The sequence below is a fragment of the Canis lupus genome, chromosome 7 (assembly GCF_003254725.2).
Source record: "Canis lupus dingo isolate Sandy chromosome 7, ASM325472v2, whole genome shotgun sequence".
Classification (NCBI taxonomy): domain Eukaryota; kingdom Metazoa; phylum Chordata; class Mammalia; order Carnivora; family Canidae; genus Canis; species Canis lupus.
Window position 1 is genome coordinate 30,666,611 of NC_064249.1, and position 20,885 is coordinate 30,687,495.

The following is a 20,885-nucleotide window of genomic DNA, read 5'->3' on the forward strand; positions in this document are numbered from 1 at the left end:
TGATCATCTCTACCAAAATTTTTTGTGTGGTCATGCTTTCATTTCTCTTGGGGACTTACCAGACAAAAATGAAAAATTTACATTTAACTTTTAAAGATACGGCCAAAGTGTTTTCCAAAGTGGCTGTATCATTTTCACTGCCCCAGCAATGTGTATAGGTTCTAGGGCAGCACTTGTTATTCTTGGTCTTCTTGATGATAGCCATTATATAGTGAGTATGAAAAATACCTATGGTTTTAATTTACAATTCTCAGATGAGTAATAATGTTGAGCATCTTTTCATGTTCTACTGGGCCATTTCTGTATGTTCTTTGGTATAATGTGTATTAAATTAAAAACCTTTGTCCTTTTAAAAATGAGGCTTTTGGCTCAGTGGTTAAGTGTCTGCCTTCCAGCTCAGGGCATGATCCTGGAGTCCTGGAATCCAGTCCCACATCAAGCCCCCCAGCATGGAGCCTGCTTCTCCCTCTGCCTCTCTCTCTGTTTGCCTCTCATGAATAAATAAAATCTTAAAAAAAAAATGAGGCTGTTTATATTTTTGTATTTTTACTACTTAATCTTATTTATTTATATGCTCTAGATGCAGCTCCTTTATCAGACATATAATTTACAAATGTTTTCTCCAAGTCTGTGGGTATCTTTTCATTTTCTTAAAATGTCTCCTTTAGAACAAAAGATTCTGCTTTTGAAGTACAAAAAAATTCCAATTTATCAATTTTTTTCTTCTATGGATTGTTTGGTGCTGTATCTTCAAACTCTTTGCCTAACCTAAGGTCATAAAGATTTTCTATTTGCTTTCTAAAAGTTTTATTTCTTATATTTAGGCCTTTGATCCTTCCTTCTTAATTTTTGTGCCTGGTATAAAGAAAGGGTCTAAATTCATCTTCATGTATATGGACATCTAATTGTCTTGGAACCATCTAATTGTCTCAGTATCTTTTTGCTATTGAATTGCTTTGGTACCTCTGTCAAAAGTCAACAGAGTATATATCTAAAGGTTTTTTTCTGGACTCCTGATTCTGTTCCATTAATCTATTATTTGTCTTCATGCTGGCAGATACTGTCTTTATTATATAGCTTTATACTAGACTCTGAAATCAGGATATTTAAGTCCTCCAATGTCATTCTATTTCAAAATTATTTTGGCTATTCTGGTTCCCTTCTATGTATATTTTAGAATGAATTTATCATAATTACTGCCAAAAAATTGCTAGAAATCTGACTATAATTGTATTGAATCTATAGATCAATTCAGAGAATACTGTCATCTTAAAAATACTGAATCTTCCAAACTATGAACATGGAATATCTCCTTTTATTTAGACTTTCTTTAATTTCTCTCAGCAAATTACAGTTTTCACTGGGTAAGTTTTGTACTTCTTTTGTTAGATTTATTCCCAAGTATTTTATTCTTTTTGAAGCTATTATGAATAAAATTATTTTAGTAATTTTATCTTTGGACTGCTCATTGATACACATACAAATGCAATTGATTTTTATATATTGATCTTGTATCCAACAAACAGCACTAAATTCATCTACTAGTCCTAGTAGTTTTCTTTGGTATGTGGATTCCTTGGGATTTATATATATATAGAATAATGCATATAAGGACTTTAGACTTCTCTTCTTTCATATTGGATGTTTTATTTTTATTTTTTTTAAAGATCTTATTTATTTATTCATGAGAGACAGAGCAAGACACCGAGAGAGAGAAAGAAAGAGGGAGAGAGAGAGAGAGAGGCAGAGACACAGGCTGAGGGAGAAGCAGGCTCCAGGTAGGGAGCCCAACGCGGGACTAGATTCCAGGCCTCCAGGATCATGCCCTGGGCTGAAGGTGCTAAACCACTGAGCCATCTGGGCAGCCCAAATTGGATGTTTTAAAATTTTCCCCTTTGTTAAACTGGTTATAACCTCTAGTACAATTTTAATTCAAAGTCTATGAGAGCTTGCTTTGTTCCCAATTTTAGGGGAAAAGTATTCAGTCTTTTCACCATGCAGTATCCAGTTAGCTGTAGGATTTTAGCTGGTGCTGTTTATTCTTTATCAAGTGAGGAAGTTCCCTTCTATTCCAGGTTTTTATTATGTTGGATTTTGTCAAATGCTTTTCCTGTATCTGCTGAGATGATCATGTGGTTCTCGTCTTTTATTCTACCGGTGTGGTGTATTACATTATTTGATGTTCCGTTATTATTAAACAAACCTTACATTTCTGGGACAAGTCCCCCTAAGTGGTGATGTATAATCTTTTCTGTATGTTACTGGATTTGATTTGCTAAAATTTGCTGAGTGTTTTTGTGTATATTTTCATAAGGGATACAGGCCTGTAATTTTCTTTTTTGTGGTATCTTTGTCTGGCTTTAGTATAGAGGTAATACTGACTTCATTCAATGAGCTATCCTTCCTCTTTCTTCTGGAAGATGGCTAAAGATTAACTATTTTTTCTTATATCTGATAGAACTCACTGCTAAAGTCATCTGGGCCTAGGTTCTTCTTTTTGGAAAGGCTTTAATATTAATGATTCATTTACTTTCTTGCTTTAAGTCTATTTACATTTTTTTTTTTTTATTTGAGTTGGTTTGGATAATTTGTCTTTCTCAGAATTTATCATTTCATCTAAATTGTCTTATTTTTGGGGGGCATATGGTTGTTCATAATATTCCACTATGCCAACATAATGTACCATTTCCATTCCTAAATATATATCCAAGAAAACTGAAAACATGTCCACATAAAAAGCTGTATGCAAATGCTCAAAGCAGTATTCAAAATGCCCCAAAACTGAAAGCAGCTCAAACGTCCATCAATTCATAAATGATAAACAAAATGTGTTTTACCCATACAATTAAATATCACATAACCATAAAAAGGAATGAAGTACTGATATATTCTACAAGATGGATAAACCTTGGAAAATGGAAAATGTTATACTAAATGGAAGATGCCATACACAGAAGGCCACATAATATATTATTCTATTTGTATGAAATATCCAAAACAGGCATACCCATAGAGACAGAGTAGACCAGCCAGGAGTAGGGTGGGGAGGAACTGTAAATGGGTATAGGGTGGCATATGGTTCATTATGAAACATTGATTTTGAAAAAAAAAAAATTGGGATAAAGCATGTTAGTTGAGATTATTAAAGGCTGTTGATTTTTTTTTTTTTAAGTCTGAGACACATCAGAACACACGTCTTTCTGTGTATAGTCATATTCATTCTTTTATTTATTCTAGGAAAGTTTACCAGGGAGCTATAATGTGCCAAGCACTATGCTAAATATTGGAAAACAAAAGCAACTGTGTCAATCAGATAAGATTTCTCTTAGAAGATAGTAAACTGAGGATATGTTTTCTTTCTCTTCATTTCTAAAATCCTATTCCAAATGATGGTAAAGAAAAAAGGAAGCAGAGCTCTGGGGACAGATATCAGAGGACTTGAGATTTTGATAGATATTTTGATAGATAGATTTTTGATAGATAGATAGATAGATAGATAGATAGATAGATAGATAGATAGAGAAAGAGGTTCAAACTGGGTGGTAGGGAAGCCAACGAGAGTCCAGAAGGACATAGCAGAAGACTATGACAGAAGTGAGAATCACTCACCTCAACAGAGCCCTGAGGAGATTCCAAGCTCAGAGTTGTCAGAGAAAGAGAATTACAACAGAAGGGAATGACATTGTTCCGAAGAGAAATTTCTGTATAGTCCTGCCTTTTGAAACCAATGTTTGATGATATGCTATTATATTATCTCATATACTTAAAAATAAAAATCACAAGGATGAGAGGAAGAACACTAATACTGAATACAAGCAAAACAAATTGAATTTCAAATGAATAATGTAACTACACTGAAGAGGACATAAAAAAAACCTAATCTGAACAACCTTTGAACACGGTATTTGGACTACATCCCTTCAGATTAAAGAGAAGAATGCTACCCAAAAATGAAACTCAAACTAGTAGGCCCTTTTTTGTTCAGAGGCATAGGTTAGCCATTTTGAAACCATTTCGTTTTCACTATAGGATCGAGCAATTAAGTAACAATATTATTGATAATAGGAGCCAGGTTGCTCATTGTCACTTTGAAGGGAGTTAACATATGGAAAAAGGTAAGGATAGAAAAGAATAAACTATAGGGTGCTGGACTGGAATTGGAGATACCAGTATGTATGAGTGGATTTTAATAAATGAAGATAAAGAAAAAAACGCATGTAGATATGGATCTACATGTAAAAATATACTTCCAGATGTATATCTAAGCACATATACTAATGTATGTATATGTCTATCTGTTTCTACCAAGATGCCCTAGCAGCCATCACAACACAGTATCAATAAGTGCATGTAGATCTTGATATCTACATACCTCTCCACACTAAAAGGAACTAGAGATTCTTGAAGAAATGGCTGATTCTAGGCCTGGATCAGAGAAACTTTAAGATGAGGCTGAGCATCTTGTACCAAAAAATAAGGAAGCACTCAAAGAATGGTAGGGACATGTCAAAAAAGCACAGGAGTCACTTTGAAGGGCTCCCACTGGCAAATGCAGAACAATTTGAACATTAAAATAAAAGATACAACTCTAACCTATTGAAGACAGAAAGAATGTCTGAGTCCATACTGATACAGACAGATAAATAGGGAAAAGGAAAAGTTCATCCTTATAATTGAAAGGCAACTAAAAAATGTAGAAGAAATGACAGAATTACTTGAGAATCATAGTAGATCCATGCAAAAATCATCAATGGACACTAGTGGGCAAAGGCTTAGAAAAAAAAAAAAACAAGATATCTGTATAGTTTCAAATCCATTTACTAGCTATGAAGAGTAAAATAATTATGACACAATAGAAAATCCTGACATATATCACCTTAATAAAATTATCAAAGTCAATACCACCAGTAGTGGGACTACTCAACAGCATGTGTCTGTTGAGACACATGCACAAAGGAGGACTGAACATCACTTCTGTTGTCTTCTTGCCCAAAGTACATAATCTGAATCTAATCATGAGGAACTGTCAGACAAAACATCTACATAATAAACAGCTATATTCCTCAAAAAGTCAACGTCCTAAAATACAAAGACTCATATTGTCCCCAATTTAATAAGACTAAAGAGACAACAGCAACTAAATGCAATGCATGATTTAAGATTTTTTTCTATGAGACATTATTGGCACAGCCGGTAAAATATGAATGTGAACTGTTTACTAGATATTAGTACTGAGTCAATGTTAATCTTCTGTTTTTGATAACTGTATTCGGGCTATATGAGGTAATTTCTTTTTTTTTTTTTTTTTTTTTTTTAGAAAATACACAATGAGGCAGTTGGGAATCAAGTAGCATGTCCACAACTTGCTCTTAAAACAGTTCAGAAAGGGGTACCTGGGTGGCTCACTCAGTTAAGCGGCTGCCTTCAGCCCAGAAAGAGAAACAGAAAGAGGAAAAGTAGAGAAAAAGCAAATAGTAAGATTTTCCCATTTGGAGAATGGGAAGAAATGTGGGATTTCTCTGAACTATTCTTCTAACTTTTCTATAAATCTGAAATTACATAAAAATAAAGTATTTAAGGGGATTCCTGGGTGGCTCAGTGGTTTAGCGCCTGCTTTTGGCCCAGGGCGTCATCCTGGAATCCTGGGACTGAGTCCCACATTGGGCTCCCTGCATGGAGTCTGCTTCTCCCTCTGCTGTGTCTCTGCCTCTGCCTCTATCTCTCTCTCTCTCTCTCTCTCTGTCTCTTATGAATAAATAAAACAACAAAAAAAAAGAAAGAAAATTTAAGACAAATATATATGTACAAAGGTCCTCATTATAGCATCATTTATAATAGTGAAAACTTTATTCCTTTAATAATTAGTTATTGGGTATCTTACATTCTAGGTAGTGTGCTAAAGACAAAGGAAATGGTATTGAACAAGCAAGACCAGTTTTGTGATTTAGAAACTGAGGGGTTTCTCAGGAGGCAAGATTTGCAGGACTCAAACTAGATAAGCTGGTCATTCTAAGTAGAACTGAATTATGATGGCTCTACGCAGAAATGTTTATAAAATTCTGATACAGCCATTAAATACAATAAGGGCAAATCAAAAGTAGTAATGTAAAAACTGTAAGGGAATGATACTTATTGTAAGACAGAAAGAAAAACTAGGACACAGAAACACTATTAGAATTGTGTGTGTGAAAAAAAAAAAGAATTGTGTGTGTGTGTATATATATATATATATATATATATATATATATATATATATATATGATTTAAAGGCAAAATTAAAATAGCTCGTGATTATTTTTCCTATTTTAGTTTCCTATAATGTTCTACTGTTTTAAGAACCAAAGAAGAAATTCATCCTAAAAAAGTTACCAACACTTCTATTGTTATTGTTTATATATTTATTTATATTTATTTTTTAAGTAGGCTCCATGCTGGGCTTGAACTCATGACCCTGGTATCAAGACCTGAGCTGAGTTCAAGAGTTGTATGCTTAACTGACTAAGCTACCCAGGTGCCCCAATCACCAACATTTCAGAAAATAGCTTTTTTTTTTTTTTAAGACTTTATTTGACATAAAGAGAGAGAGAGAGAGAGAGAGAGCACATGCACAAGCAGGAGGAGAAACAGAGGGAGAGGAAGAAGCAGGCTCCCCTCATTTGAGCAGGGAGCCTGATGTGGGTTTCCATCCCAGGACCCTAGGATCATGACCCTGAGCTATAGGCAGATGCCCAACCTGACTGAGCCACCCAGATGCCCCTCAGAAAATGGTTCTAACTAAATCCACATAAGTGGGCTAATTAAATGAGTTCAGGAAAATGTCATCAGTCAGTTAGGATCATGAAAAACAGAGAGAAAATTTTTAAGCTAGTTTTGAGTACGTGTGTCTCCTAAAAATTAACTTCTGTTTCAGATTTTTTCCACATTTTTAGAAAATCTACAAAGCTACCTATTCTACTAAGTTCTATTTGAACCATTAGGAATTGTTTTGTGGAAAATGGTTACCTTTAGGCCTAATGTAATACAACTTATAATTTGTTGGGAAGGTAAAGTTCAGTTCATAATTTAACAGACGATGGCAGCCATGGTAGATGTTGAGTTCCTCAAAGGTGGGAATTTGACATTCCTACTGCCTAAAACAAAGCAACCAATCATCCACAGTTTGCTTACTAAGCTGAAGTGCTGAATACTATATACTCTGAAACATGGGGTTCTTAACTTGCAATGTCTACTCCTAAGGCATCCAAAAATGGCCCTGGTGAGGTGGGGACTGATGGGAGTCGTTATTTATGAACCTCCTTACATTTTACTAAAAATAATGAGTATATCTATTTTGTGAGGGTAAAGTTTAAAGCTTTCATCAAATTTTCTTTTCTTTTTTAAAAGATTTTATTTATTCATTTATATTTGAGAGAGAGAAAGAAGTCTGAGAGAGATCATGAGCAGCAGGGAGGGGAAGAAGGAGAAGCAGGACCCTGGGATCACAACCTGAGTGAAAAGCAGATGTTTAACGGACTGAGCCACTCAGACACCTCTCTCATCAAATTTTCAAGGAGCTCTAAGACCCAAAAGAGGTCAAGAAGTACTATTCTATGGGCGCCTGGGTGGCTCAGTCAGTTAAGCATCCAACTTTTGATCTCAGCTCAGGTCTTGATCTCAGGGTCTTGAGTTCAAGCCCCCCTCTGGGCTCCACTTTAAGCCTATTAAAAAAAAAAGTGCTACAACAAATAAATAAATAAAATTATGAGATTTCCTAATGACTTAGAAACTTAATAACTCTAAAAGCCATTCAATTAGATCACAGAACCAAAGAAGTATTATAACAAACTTAAAACATGAGTGAAGACAATCAAATTCCTTAACTCTAGGTTAAATTCAAGTTTCACTGTGAAATATCACAAATCTCTTCGAGAGTTTACTAGCACATAATCAAGCTGGTGAATAATTACAGAATGCCTTATGCATCATATATCACTAAAAAACTTCTGATGACAACACTGAGTTATTTTAAATGTACTTGGGAAATGTGCTATTTTAAAGGAGGCCAAAGGAAAAAAAAATTATTCATTTTATAGTAAATGTCAGGCACTAGACCCTGAGATTGCAAAAAGAATATTTAGATCTTTTAAGAAGTGCAAAGTCTATTGGAAAAGACAAAAGTATAAAAATATAATTATTTATAATATAAGCAGGTAGAAATGAATAGTTTCTGGGAAAGCTAAAGAGTATTTCTAGAAAGAACTGATACTTAAGCTGGAAGAGTTTCATTGCTATCAGAAAGAAGTGCAGGTTGGGATAACATTTTAGGCAGTGGAGATGTTTACAAAGGCATGGATGGAATCTTCCTGTGTGTTGAGGGTGGAAAGGAGAAAAGACTAGTGGAAGATAAGATCCAGACTAGAAATAACCTTCTATGAATTGATGATGAATTTGGATGCTTTCCTGAATACAAAAAGCTGCAGCCACTGAAGGTTTTTACGAAGAGGAGTTACTTAAAAAAAAAGTTGGGAGTTTTGAAAGGTATTTCTGGGAACAGTGTAGAAAATAAGAGTAACATGGGAAAGAACAGATAAGAAAATCTTAATGTGAAAGTATTCTAACAAAATTAATTATGCCTGTTTTTTTGGACTTCAGGTTTTTATGTATGACTTTTCAAAAAAAGCAATATGTATTTCTAGTTAGAGCCTTAATTTGCAGTTTAATTCACAATTCTCAGAGAGACCTGTCATGGGCCTACAGTTTGCTCGCCAGCTGCACAGCCTTGCCGTTGCTTACCTGTAACAGAGAGGTTGGTCACCGCAGCGCTGGTCAGCGGGAGGACTGGATTGACAGTGAGGGTAGTTGCTGCGCTGCTCGGCACAAGGCTTGGCGTGGTTGCCACCTAGAGGTCCGAAATGAAAATACGCAAAAGTATTTTTAAAAATAAAAAAATTTACATCAATATTGAAGACATATTTTGCCTATAAAAAATACTTTAAAATTCCAGATACAGGGTGGCCCGGGTGGCTCAGCAGTTTAGCACTGCCTTCAGCCCAGGGCCTGATCCTGGAGACCTGGGATTGAGTCCCATGTCGGGCTCCCTGAATGGAGCCTGCTTCTCCCTCTGCTGTGTCTCTGCCTCTCTCTCTCTCTCTCTCTCTCTCTGTCTCTAATGAATAAATAAATAAAATCTTTAAAAAAATAATAAAATTCTAGATACAACAGGATTATAAGGGCCTCAGAGGAAATAATTTTATAATCATTTTTTGATCTTGGAATTGAGAAAATAGACCTATGTTCAAAGGCAGCTATTAGAAGATGGTTTTTCATGGATAAGAGAAACAGCTTTGCCCAAGGTTTTATTTTTTTTTTATTTTTTATTTTTTTAATTTTTATTTGTTTATGATAGTCACAGAGAGAGAGAGAGGCAGAGACACAGGCAGAGGGAGAAGCAGGCTCCACGCACCGGGAGCCCGACATGGGATTCGATCCCGGGTCTCCAGGATCGCGCCCTGGGCCAAAGGCAGGCGCCAAACCGCTGCGCCACCCAGGGATCCCTGCCCAAGGTTTTAAAAAGAAATACTCCAAGTAAGGAATATTATGCTGATTATCAACTTAATCTACAAAAGAAAATTATTCAATAGGATCAGAGCATCAAGGATTTTGGACTGCTTTTAATTTTGGTCTGTCTTGTTTTTGTTTTTATTTTGTTTTTAATGAAAAGATATAATGGAAAGAATGTGAAGCAAAATTTTAAAAAGATGACAGTTTCTTTTTTTTTTTTGACAGTTTCTTTTTGAAATAAAGTATTTCTACAGTTTTATAAGAAACACTGTCTTTCTTTTAGTACAAATAAATACAAAACACAAAACAGAACTGTGTCTAAAGACTGTCTTTTTCATAACTACTATGTCATAAACTTCAAGATTAAAGCCCAACCATTCAACAACCACAGCCTTCTCTTAACAACTAGTATGCATTCTTAATGATGACTTCAGTTTAAAAACCATCCAGTACAGAATGGATATTCAAATATAATAAAAACAAATTAACAAGGAAAGATCAGAAATGCAAACTCAATCCTGTCATCTGTGGAAGCCTGCCTGGAAATACAGAGTCACATTTGCCGTCATCCTTAAGAGATCAAGGGAGTACCTGAGCGCTGCATGTCCCTTTAGTCTAGAATACTATTCCAAAGCAATTGGTGGAAGTTACTCAATGAGGTTATCAATGAAAGGCCCCATACATGTTTGGAAGTGAAGATGTGAGATGGTTGTTTTCATACAAGTTCAGAGCTATCTGGGGAATTTACTGTCACTTCCTCATGTAAGCTTAATAAACTGGGCTTTAAAACCCAATAGAAATATGGGAGAGCCTGGGTGGCTTAGTCGGTCAATCATCTAACCCTTGATTTTGGCTCCATGATCTTAGGGCTGTGAGATGGAGCCCTATGTTGGCTCCACGCTGAGGGGGTGTGGGTGGGGGAGTCTGCTTGAGATTCTTTCCCTCTCCCTCGCTCCCTCTCCAAAAAACAACAAAACAAAAACTCCAAAACCCAACATGAATAAAAAGCAACTAAAGATTTTTTTTTTAGGTAACTGGAATCTAGCAAATCTGTTCCCACAGTTAGAGTAACCTAATAAACTAAACTACATCAAAGAAGAGAAAAATGGAGCCATCATGAAATAGGAAAGAATTAAAATTGTTCACTTAAAAAATCAGTTAAGTTCTTGGCTTAATGATAACACGAGATTTAGTTACTTTGATAACATTTAAAATAAAAATCTATATATACTTACTCAACATGAATGTGTATATATATACGTGTGTGTGTATATATATGTATATATACACACAATAAATTACTATCATGAAATAAATTGATTTCATAGATCATCCTCTATTTTTTTAACCTTACCAGTGAGGTTGGACTAGGGAAAATTGCTTTGATAGGTGAGCTGCTGGTCCCACCACTGCTTGGTGGGTTGATTCTTTTTTCTTTCTGGCGGCGGTTACAAAACCAAACACGAATCACTTCCTTTTCCATACTGAGCTGATCAGCAATCATGGTGATCTCTTCCGAGGTAGGCTTTTGATTCTAAAGGGGAAAAAGAAAAATCATCTTGTGGAATAACTTTTAATTTTTTTTTTAATTAAAAAAATTTTGGGGGGGATAACTTTTTAAACCTACTGGCATAAATAAACAAATGGGAAGGGACAAATCAGAGAATGAAGTTGCGATATATATGATCATTTTGGCCTACTTTAAACAAAGAACTTCTATAGATAAACATTCTAATGAACATATATTTATTGAACTTATTCATTTAATTAAGAATAAGTTATCCTTGAATATTCATTTTTTATCTTAAGGGCTATTAATCTTGACTAAAATTAATAATCAATACAACTGTATATATTAGTAGGAATTTAGGAGATTTTTCAGTGCTTCACACACATGCTTTCAACAGGATCCATGAGGTAGGCAGTAAGCCCATGGGGCAGAAAAGGCAAGTGTTTTACAGATAAAGTCTGTTTTACAGACTTTAGCATAAGAAATCAAGTGACTTGACCAATCACAGTTAATAAAAGTGGTAGAACGGGTAAAGATTCCTGATTCAATGTTCCTTCCACTATGCTTAACCCTTTTCTAAACTAGAAGTCAAAATTGTATTAGAAGCTCTAACTGTGTTATTCCATGAGGCAATTAACAAACAGGAGGCCAAATACCTGTTAGAACTAACTTGAACTACTGAGATCCACTACTAGCCTGTAGTGGTCTAGTCCCAAATGACTATTCTAGGCACACAGGCTAGAATTTAGTCAAACCAAACTGTTTTGTGTGTCGCCGGCTCTACCTCTTGGTTTTCCCTCTCTGGATGCCTTTGGTTGTGCATTTTCTCTGCTTCCAGTGCTTCCCTGCCACTTCTCCCAGCCTGGTCCTATGTATCCCAGGGGAGCTGCTGCTTCTGTCACCCTGGTGCTCACATGGATGTGAGCCTGGACTCTCCTCAACCCGGAAGTATTCTGGTTCTGTTTCCAATGTTCAGTAAGTTCAGCAACTGGTTTGTCTCTTGTTCTCTACTATGTTATAAGCATCTTTAAGGACTGAGGCAAGTAAGTCCATCTTTTATCATCTACAGCACCTAGTATCACACAAACAATCACATGTACATGAAGAACTTTATTAACCTCCAAGAAACTCTTCTCTAAGGCCACACGGATGTTGGTCTCTATGCTGGTGCGTTTCTTCCTCCTACGGTTCAAGCCTTCCATTCCTAGCCCTGGAGAATTCAGGGCACTTGGGCTGGAGAGACCTGAATCAGATGAGAGGTTCTCTGTAAGAAAGAAGAAAACACAGAAACCAAGTTAGTGGAGCACAATTCATGCATATAATACACATATTACCAATAATAAAACTGATCAAAATATGTTAAGCTAAAAGCAAGCATGGAAGGGTTTTCATAACCTACATTAAAACATCATTCACTACCATATCTTTCTGAATTCTTTAAGGCTTAAACAAGGTTCTGTTATTTAATAGACCAATGACCCTGGTCATGTCATAGACATCTTTGAGTTTCTTTACACACTATATAAAATGAGATGTTCTCACCTGTAGAACTCAGTAAGATTATAGACGCTAAGGCCTCATTCAGAGCTATGGATGCAGACCATCCAAAGGTGGGCATTACAGATTCGTCTTTTCCAAAGACCTGACTTTTGTTCACATTTACAACAAGAACTATAGTCTAGGAGATCTCCATGGCTCCTTACAGTTCTCACATAGCCTATTGATTCTGTGACTCAAAATTCAAATTTTCCAAAAGGAAATCTCAGTACAACGTACCTAAGTTAAAGCTAGCAGCTCAACTTTTTACATATGAAATATATGGTCATTTTTAATTACAAAAGTAGAAAAATGATCAGAAATAAGTTCATGAGGGCAGCCCTGGCGGTACAGCGATTTAGCGCTGCCTGCAGCTCAAGGTGTGATCCTGGAGACCCAGGATCGAGTCCCACATCAGGCTCCCTGCATGGAGCTTGCTTCTCCCTCTGCCTGTGTCTCTGCTCCAATCTCTCTCTCTCTCTCTCTCTCTCTGTGTCTCTCATGAATAAATAAATAAAATCTTTTTTTTTTTTTAAAAAGAAGTTCATGATAATTCATCAAGGAAGAATCTATAAATTTGTTTTTCAAGTGTATCTAAATATATAGGACTTATCTTCTTCCCTCAACTATTCCTAACCCTGGCTCAAATACAAGAAATATGCCAAGGCTAAAAATTCTTGCTCATTGTGTACGTTGTAATTATTACATTTAAATAAATTAGTTCTCTAATTTATAGTCATAATTTACATTGATCCTCTCAACATCAGTGTGGTTCAATGTTCTGAAGTACCAATAATGCAACAGGAAACAAATCCAAGTGTAAACAATTCTCCTGTAAAATTTCACTGGTCACTTCCTGTGTCTTACATATTTACTCACCTGCGTCATTTAGCCACTTCTCCAAAAGTGGCTTTAGCTTGCACATGTTCTTAAAGCTGAGGTTCAAGGCTTCAAAGCGAGAGATGGTAGTTTGGCTGAAGTCATTTCCATATAGTTTACCCATAGCGAGCCCAACATCACCCTGCACAGTAATACAGAACAGGAGGGGGAAAGGAAGAGAGAAGAGATTTATCTTACTAATGTCCAAAGTCTTCATTCTAGGATGCTGCTCCAATAACTGTTCTAAAGACTAAACAATCATCCCATTTATTGGGTCCCACAAAAGCATCCAACCTTAAACTGAGCACAGCATTCAATGAGGACTGTTAGACCTTGATTATTACAAAATTCTTAACTCCCATATTCTCTGCATTTTCAGTCTCTTCTTGTTACCTCATGTAACAATCAAGATATCAAGAATTTCTAAGTTTCAAAAGATAATACTAATATTCTAACAAGCCCACAATGATTTAAATAATCTTTAAGGGACAACTGGGTGGCTCAGCAGTTGAGTGTCTGCCTTCAGCTCAGGACATGGAGTTCTGGGAATGAGTCCTGCATTGGGTTCCTGCATGGAACCTGTTTCTCCTCCCTCTGCTTATGTCTCTGCCTCTCTCTGTGTCTCTCATAAATAAATAAATAAAAATCTTTAAAATAATAATAATAATAATAATAATAAAATAAATAAATAATCCTTAAAATCATTTATCTGTATCACCTACAGGGTTAATAGATTTAACTGTTTAGATAAAACTTCAGGTATTTCTGAATTAGCCAAACTTCCTTATTATAAATCACTTTAAAATTTAGAAGTAATGCCCCACTCTCCCTGCACTCCCCCTACCCGCCTCCCATAAAATATTTCTGGAAGCAGTGAAAAAAAATCTATTTTCCACCCTTAGTTTGGATTTCAAAGTTGGTTACAAAAACACATATCCTAAAAGACTACTTTTGTAACTATTATAGAGACAGAAATTCACAGTAGAGAGGTTTGACCCACTTAGTTAAACCTTCATGGGCACTGGAAACTTGGTAACCTTATAGCAATAGAACAATGATCCCCTGAATATATTACAAAAGATGTCTTTCTTTATAAACCTATAACCTTTGAAATGTATACAGTGCTTTTCTTCTGGCTGAATCGCTCTTGTTAAATCTGGAAAAAGCCATATCTTAATAGTTATTTTATATACGGGTAATAAAAACACATGGAGTTTAAATGATTCATGCTCTCGTTTCAGCTAGTTTGGTGGCGGGGCAGAAAGGCAACATTTCTAGTCCTAAGTATTACACAGCCAATTCTACCATGCAACAGCCAATTCCCAACAACTGTGGCAACACTTATTTTGAATTGGGATTATCTTAGTCCTTTGACTCCCCCCACCCCTCCCCAACCATATTTTGGAAAACACATTGTTTATTAGCACCTGCATTAGGTTGTAGTTAAGGAAAGGAAAAAACATTTTTTAAGAAACTTCCATTTTCCTACTGGTGTGCAACTCTGATAAAAAGTTTAACAGAGAGTTATAAATTTAAATGTTTAAATTATATGATAAAATGAGGTTTAGAGAATATCAGGACTTCAATTGGTGTCTCTATTTAAACTCAGTTCCTTATGTCAAAGTCTTTCTGGAATTAAAAAAAAAAAGGGAAGAGTCATGCCATCTTTCAAGTGCTCAGTAGCCACATGTGGAGAGTGGCTATTGTACTGCTTAGCACAAATACAGAACATTCCCACCATCACAGAAAGTTTCACCGACAGCTCTGAATACACAATCTCTAAGAACAGAAATGGACTGCTTATTGATTTCCTTCCAATTACAGTAAAACTGAAAGAACCAGGATAGTGTGAGTGGGGCATAATGCTATCCATGATATTTATATATAAATGTATCTGTAGATAAAGATTTATCTATATTGATATCTCTATACATTTATTTAATCTTACTTCATTTAATCAACAAATATTTACCAAGTGCCTAGTATATTCAGGCATTAAACATGCTTTGTTTGTCACATATATTCATGTCTTGGTCACTTTATTTCTTTAGATTATTATCTTCCAGAAAGCTGGGCCAACTAAACCTTGCAATTCTTTAAGACCTGCTGTAGTAGGTGAAAATAAATGTCTTCTGACATTGTATCTGCATAATTTGCTAAGAATTTCTGAAAAACTTCTATCTTTCTATGAAAAGTAACAATATTGGTAAGTACACAAAAACATATCAAAAATATCATTATAAAAATAAACAATGCCTTAAAATGGTGGCTAGACTTAAAGCCATGCCATCAACTCATGACAACTATGACAGATCCATGTGAGATTTATTTTATTTAAGGATTTTATCATTTGACACACAGAGAGAGGCAGGCAGAGAGAGGAGAAGCAGATTTCCTGCTGAGCAGGGAGCCTGATATAGAACTTGATCCCAGGACCCTGGGATCATGACCTGAGCTGAAGACAAATGCTTAACCAAATAAGCCACCCAGGTACACCCCCCTTGCGAAATTTATAATACAATTTTACTTCATATTTAAATTTTTAAAAAAGACTTGAGAGAGAGATCGAGTAAACAAGCAGGAGGGGCAGGAAGAGGAGGGGAGAGTGAGAGAATCCTAAGCAGATTCTGTGCTGAGCATAGAGCTCAACATGAGGCTCGGTCTCATGATCCTGAGATCATGACCCAAGGCAAAAACAAGCTGACACTTAACTGTGCCACCCATATGCCCCTAAATTATTTAAATGAATAAAAAGCAACAGGCCCCTCAGTTAATATACTAATTCTCATTAATTTGATATATGCTCAGTTTGGTGCTCTTGTTACTACCATGCTGAGTTCTTCCTCACAAAAGTAAATGTTTTAAGTAGTTGTGTCCTACATCATCTGAACTATATAATATCTCTGATATGTTTTTCTTTGATAAGATTTTATTTACTTATTTGACAGAGAGAGAGAGAGAGAGAGAGAAGGAGGAGGGGCAGAGACAGAGAGACAAGCAGACTGAGTGGGGAACCTAATGCAGGGCTGGATCCCAGGATCCTGAGACCATGACCTGAGTCGAAGTCAGACACTTAACTGACTGAGCCACCCAGGAAGCCCCTGATATTTTTTAACAGGAAAAAAGGAACAAAGATTGGGATTAGGAAATAATGAATATATCACATATGACAAAAGTGTTATACAATGGTATGCCTCCCAATTATAGAGAGACATTTATAGCAATCTTTTAAGCAACTAAGTAATTAGAAAATTACTGTTTAGAGGGCGCCTGGGTGGTTCAGTCAGTTAAGCATTTGCGTTCAGCTCAGGTCATGATCCCAGGGGGTCCTGGGCTGGAGGCCTGTGTCAGGCTCCCTGCTCAGTTGGAAGTCTGCTTCTCCCTCTCCCTCTCCCCTCTGCTCATGCTCTCTCTTGCTTTCTCTCTCACATACATAAAATCTTTAAAAAAAAAAACAAGAGAAACACTGTTTAAAATATCTAATAACATGTATATTTACTCAGAGAATAGAGATTTTTGTTTGTTTAAACTAATAACTTGAATGTCTAATTTCCTCTGTGTGTTTATATAAACCAACAGGATACAAAGCAATCTTTGAATAGCTAACTGGGGTATGTGACTTAAAAATAAAGTTGATTTTCCCATCCTCCATCAGTAATATATGGTTTAATCCACATAGTTAAATTTTACAAAATGTTGTCTCTGGTATGTCAGTCTTTCTGGAGAAAAAAAAAAAAAAAAAGGAAGAATCATGCCAAATAATAGGATAAAAACCATAAAGCACCAGACCATAAGGATGCTCCTTTACATATAAGAAAGAGAAATATGTTGGGTCAAACGCCACAGAAAGGGTAAACATTATTTGGGTAAAAGTTAAAGATTTTTAAAAGCCTTAATATACTTGGCATATCACTAAGGCAACAATCTCTTAAGGAACCTAAGAGTATGTTGTGCTAATAGCCTAAAAGCTGAAGCAGTGCTCGATATGCTAACCTTATACTTAGCAGTTAAACATTCAAGCTTAACTCCCTCTTATCAAACTAGTTGTATCTTCAGCTTTCTTTTTTAAAAACAAGCCAAAGGGCAGCCCGGGTGGCTCAGTGGCTCAGCGGTTTACCGCCGCCTTCAGCCCAGGGTGTGATCCTGGAGACCCAGGATAGAGTCCCACGTTGGGCTCCCTGCATGGAGCTTGCTTCTCCCTCTGCCTGTGTCTCTGCTTCTCTCTCTTTCCCTCTCTGTGTCTCTCATGAATAAATAAAAAAATAAAACCTTTAAAAAATAAAATAAAAACAAGCCAGACTGTTGAGATGTTTCAAAAGTACTAAACTCTTTTTGAATTGTAATTTGTTTCTTCACAACTGAAATTCCTCATTTTCTCTAAAATTATATCTACTTAAAAAATTATTTCATGTTCCTAATATGTATGTATGTAGTTCTTCTGAGCAGAGAAATATAAGGAATAAAAGTCTGTTCTTAAAAACACCAGAAAATTAAGATATCATCTTTGGTTTTTGATCTACCACGGTAGAATCATTATTTTACTTTCAACTGAAAATAATTCAGATAGTGTTTCAGTAGTGGCTTAATCTTCAGACAGGAATTATATTCTTAGAAAATACCAGGTTTTTCCTGATTCTGTAATATCCACTCCAATCTATACTTCAGTAACTGTTTTTCATCTAATGATCTCATATCATTTTACATGAATGTATGTATGTCTCCATTGGCCCCCCTTCTCTCCTCAAAATCTGTTTTTAAACAAGTCTTTCAAACTTTTTCCCTTTCAGTTACTATAAAAGGCCCTGCAATCTTACAAACAAAGCACTAAGGTCTAGAGCCAGATGTTCTACAAATAAAATCCTAACTGTAGTTACAGTAGCCCCAAACACAATCTTTTAAACTCTGACCATTTATTGGTCTAATTATGATTTCAGAGGCCTGTGTTCTGAGAGAAATCTTAAAGGTTTTAACCAAACATTAAATCAGAACTTTGTAATTGAATATATGACTAGCTGTCTAAATTTGTAAGTGCAGAAAATGGCTAAGAACAAGTTGAAGTCTAAAACTAAGTGACAGGGATGCCTGGGTGGCTCAGCGGTTGAGTGTCTGCCTTTGGCTCAGGGCGTGATCCTGGAGTTCTAGGATCAAGTCCCACATCGGGCTCCCTGCATGGAGCCTGCTTCTCCCTCTGCCTATGTCTCTGCCTCTCTGTCTCTCATGAATAAATAAATAAAATTTAAAAAAATAAAATAAAACTAAGTGACAGCGGCACCTGAATGGCTCAGTGGGTTAAGTAACTGCTTTCAGCTCAGGTCATGGTCCCCAGGTTCTGGGATTGAGTCCAGCATCAGAGGACTCTTCTCAACGGGGAGCCTGCTTCTCTCTCTGCTTCTCGCCCTGCTCACTCACTCTCTCTCTCTCAAATAAATAAACTCTTTATTTTAAATAAATAATAAATAAATAATACATACATACATACGAAGGGACAGCAAGGCCGAGGAACATACTGTGCCTCAGAAGCCTCTATGGACCTAGAAAGCACAGATCTGGACACAGTTAAGGAGGAAGATCCAAGTGAAGGGTGGGGTCATCCTACCTGAGTGAATCCAAGTTTGATTCGTCTTTGTTTGAAGGTCTTGGCAAATTGCTCAAGCTCCTCAAGGTCACTGGGCTCCTCCAAGCTGGGAGTATCAATTCGCTTTGGTGTGGACTGGCTCTGTGGAAGTGTCTGAATTGGGGTTGCTGCTATTGTGCGTGTTGGGGTTGCTGGCTGTTGCAAAGAACAGAAGGAGAAGAACAAGCATACAAAATGATACTTAAGTTTATCATGGAATGTGTCACAAATGAAAAACTTAAGGAAGCAGCTCTATTCATGAAGAACTATGAAGACCATGTAACATTGTAGAAGGTACAACAAAATGCTCAGCCAGAAAAGCAGAGTGTGAAATTGGGTGTACTATAATTACAGTTAAAGTTAAACATATAAGTCCATGAAGAAGTAAGTACTGAAAAATGAAACCCCTTATATTTGGGTTTTCAAATATATGTATGCATAAAATATGTGTGTTCAGAACATACATAATAAATTACTCTATTTTAAAGAATCTATTTCATAAATAGACCCCTTAATCTGTAAGTAAGTTTCTAAACAGCAGGGACCATATCAATCTTGCTTATCACTACCATACCTCCAACTTGTGACACTGTATTATAAAAAGAGTAAGATTAAAACGATTTTAAGGGAAAAGCAAATCATCTATCATTTAAATAAGTTACTAGCTTCCTTTTTGTGTATTTCTTCCCATAGACCTACATTTCTTTCCTTTTTTTATCCTGTTTTTGATTTGTTGCACTGTTTCATCTGTAAATGTTTCTTTCACAAGTTAGAAGTAATTTCCAAATTTTCAATAACAACATACACCTCACAGATCAGAGTAACTTTTATGATATGATTAAGACATTGGAAGGGGTCACAGAGCAGAAAATCAAAACGGTAAACTTTGTTTTTACTCAGGTATGACTGACATACAAAACAGCTGTATATATTTAATGTGTACATCTTGATGAGTCTGAAGATAGTATACATTCACGAATATATACTGTCACCATACACAATGCCCTAAACTTACTCATTACCTCTGGCAAGTCCATCCCTCCCTTGGATCTACATTCCTTTTTTTTTTTTTTTTAAAGATTTATTTACATTCTTAAGTTTAATTACAGTACATATAATTTTATACTCTGCTTCACAATTATCACTTTCAAAGGCTGAGGCAATATTATCGTTAATTAATTTAATAATTTCTTCATTGCTAAACACATTTTCATTTATGTTCTCACTAACATAGTTAACACCATAATGAAAAACTTTGTGCACAGGGTAATTTACCCCACCATCGTAATTAGTTCTTTGAGATAAATTCACAAGTGATTTTCTGCAACTGGATAAAGGGTACACCATAAACAGTTGCATGGCTTTTGATACACATCATGTTGGTTCTCACTATAAAATGCTAGTTTCTTCCACATGATTATGTTAGCAGTTTTTTTTTTTTTTTTTTATGTTAGCAGTTCTTAAATATGTTTTGCTAATTGAGGGAGTATATGGTACTTGACTATTGCCTTGATTTGTATTTCTCTTATTACTCAAAGTAAAATTTTTCTGTGCCCATTATTACTTGTATTTCTTTATCAATTTATTTATATCCACAACCCATCTATATATTAATGATCTCCTTATCCTCATCCTTATTGAGCTCATCAGATGTTAGAGATTAAGCCCTTGTCTGTTTTATTAGTACAAACAGATTTCCCAATCTGCTTTTTCTCCTTTTATTTTTCAGAGTACGTAAGTTTTAAATTGTCATTTGGGTTATTTTTCTTTTCCTTTCTAATACCTTGTTGCTTCAAATCTGAGAAA

General features: G+C 35.7%; 1 protein-coding gene across 6 annotated transcripts in view; it reads right to left on the reverse strand.

Moving 5' to 3' along the window:
- Positions 1–20,885, reverse strand: part of POU2F1 (POU class 2 homeobox 1) — a 187,918-nt gene that overhangs the window by 19,663 nt on the left and 147,370 nt on the right. For all 6 annotated transcript variants that reach the window (XR_007411938.1, XR_003129217.3, XM_025430481.3 and 3 more), the window contains 5 exons: positions 19,062–19,235; positions 13,466–13,607; positions 12,169–12,314; positions 10,895–11,074; positions 8,773–8,878 (listed from right to left, as the gene is read on the reverse strand). Coding sequence is in view for 4 of the 6 variants with exons in the window: in XM_025430481.3 (XP_025286266.1) it covers positions 8,773–8,878; positions 10,895–11,074; positions 12,169–12,314; positions 13,466–13,607; positions 19,062–19,235 (748 nt within the window). In the remaining 2 variants the exon portion in view is untranslated. The remainder of the gene's footprint in view (positions 1–8,772; positions 8,879–10,894; positions 11,075–12,168; positions 12,315–13,465; positions 13,608–19,061; positions 19,236–20,885) is intronic.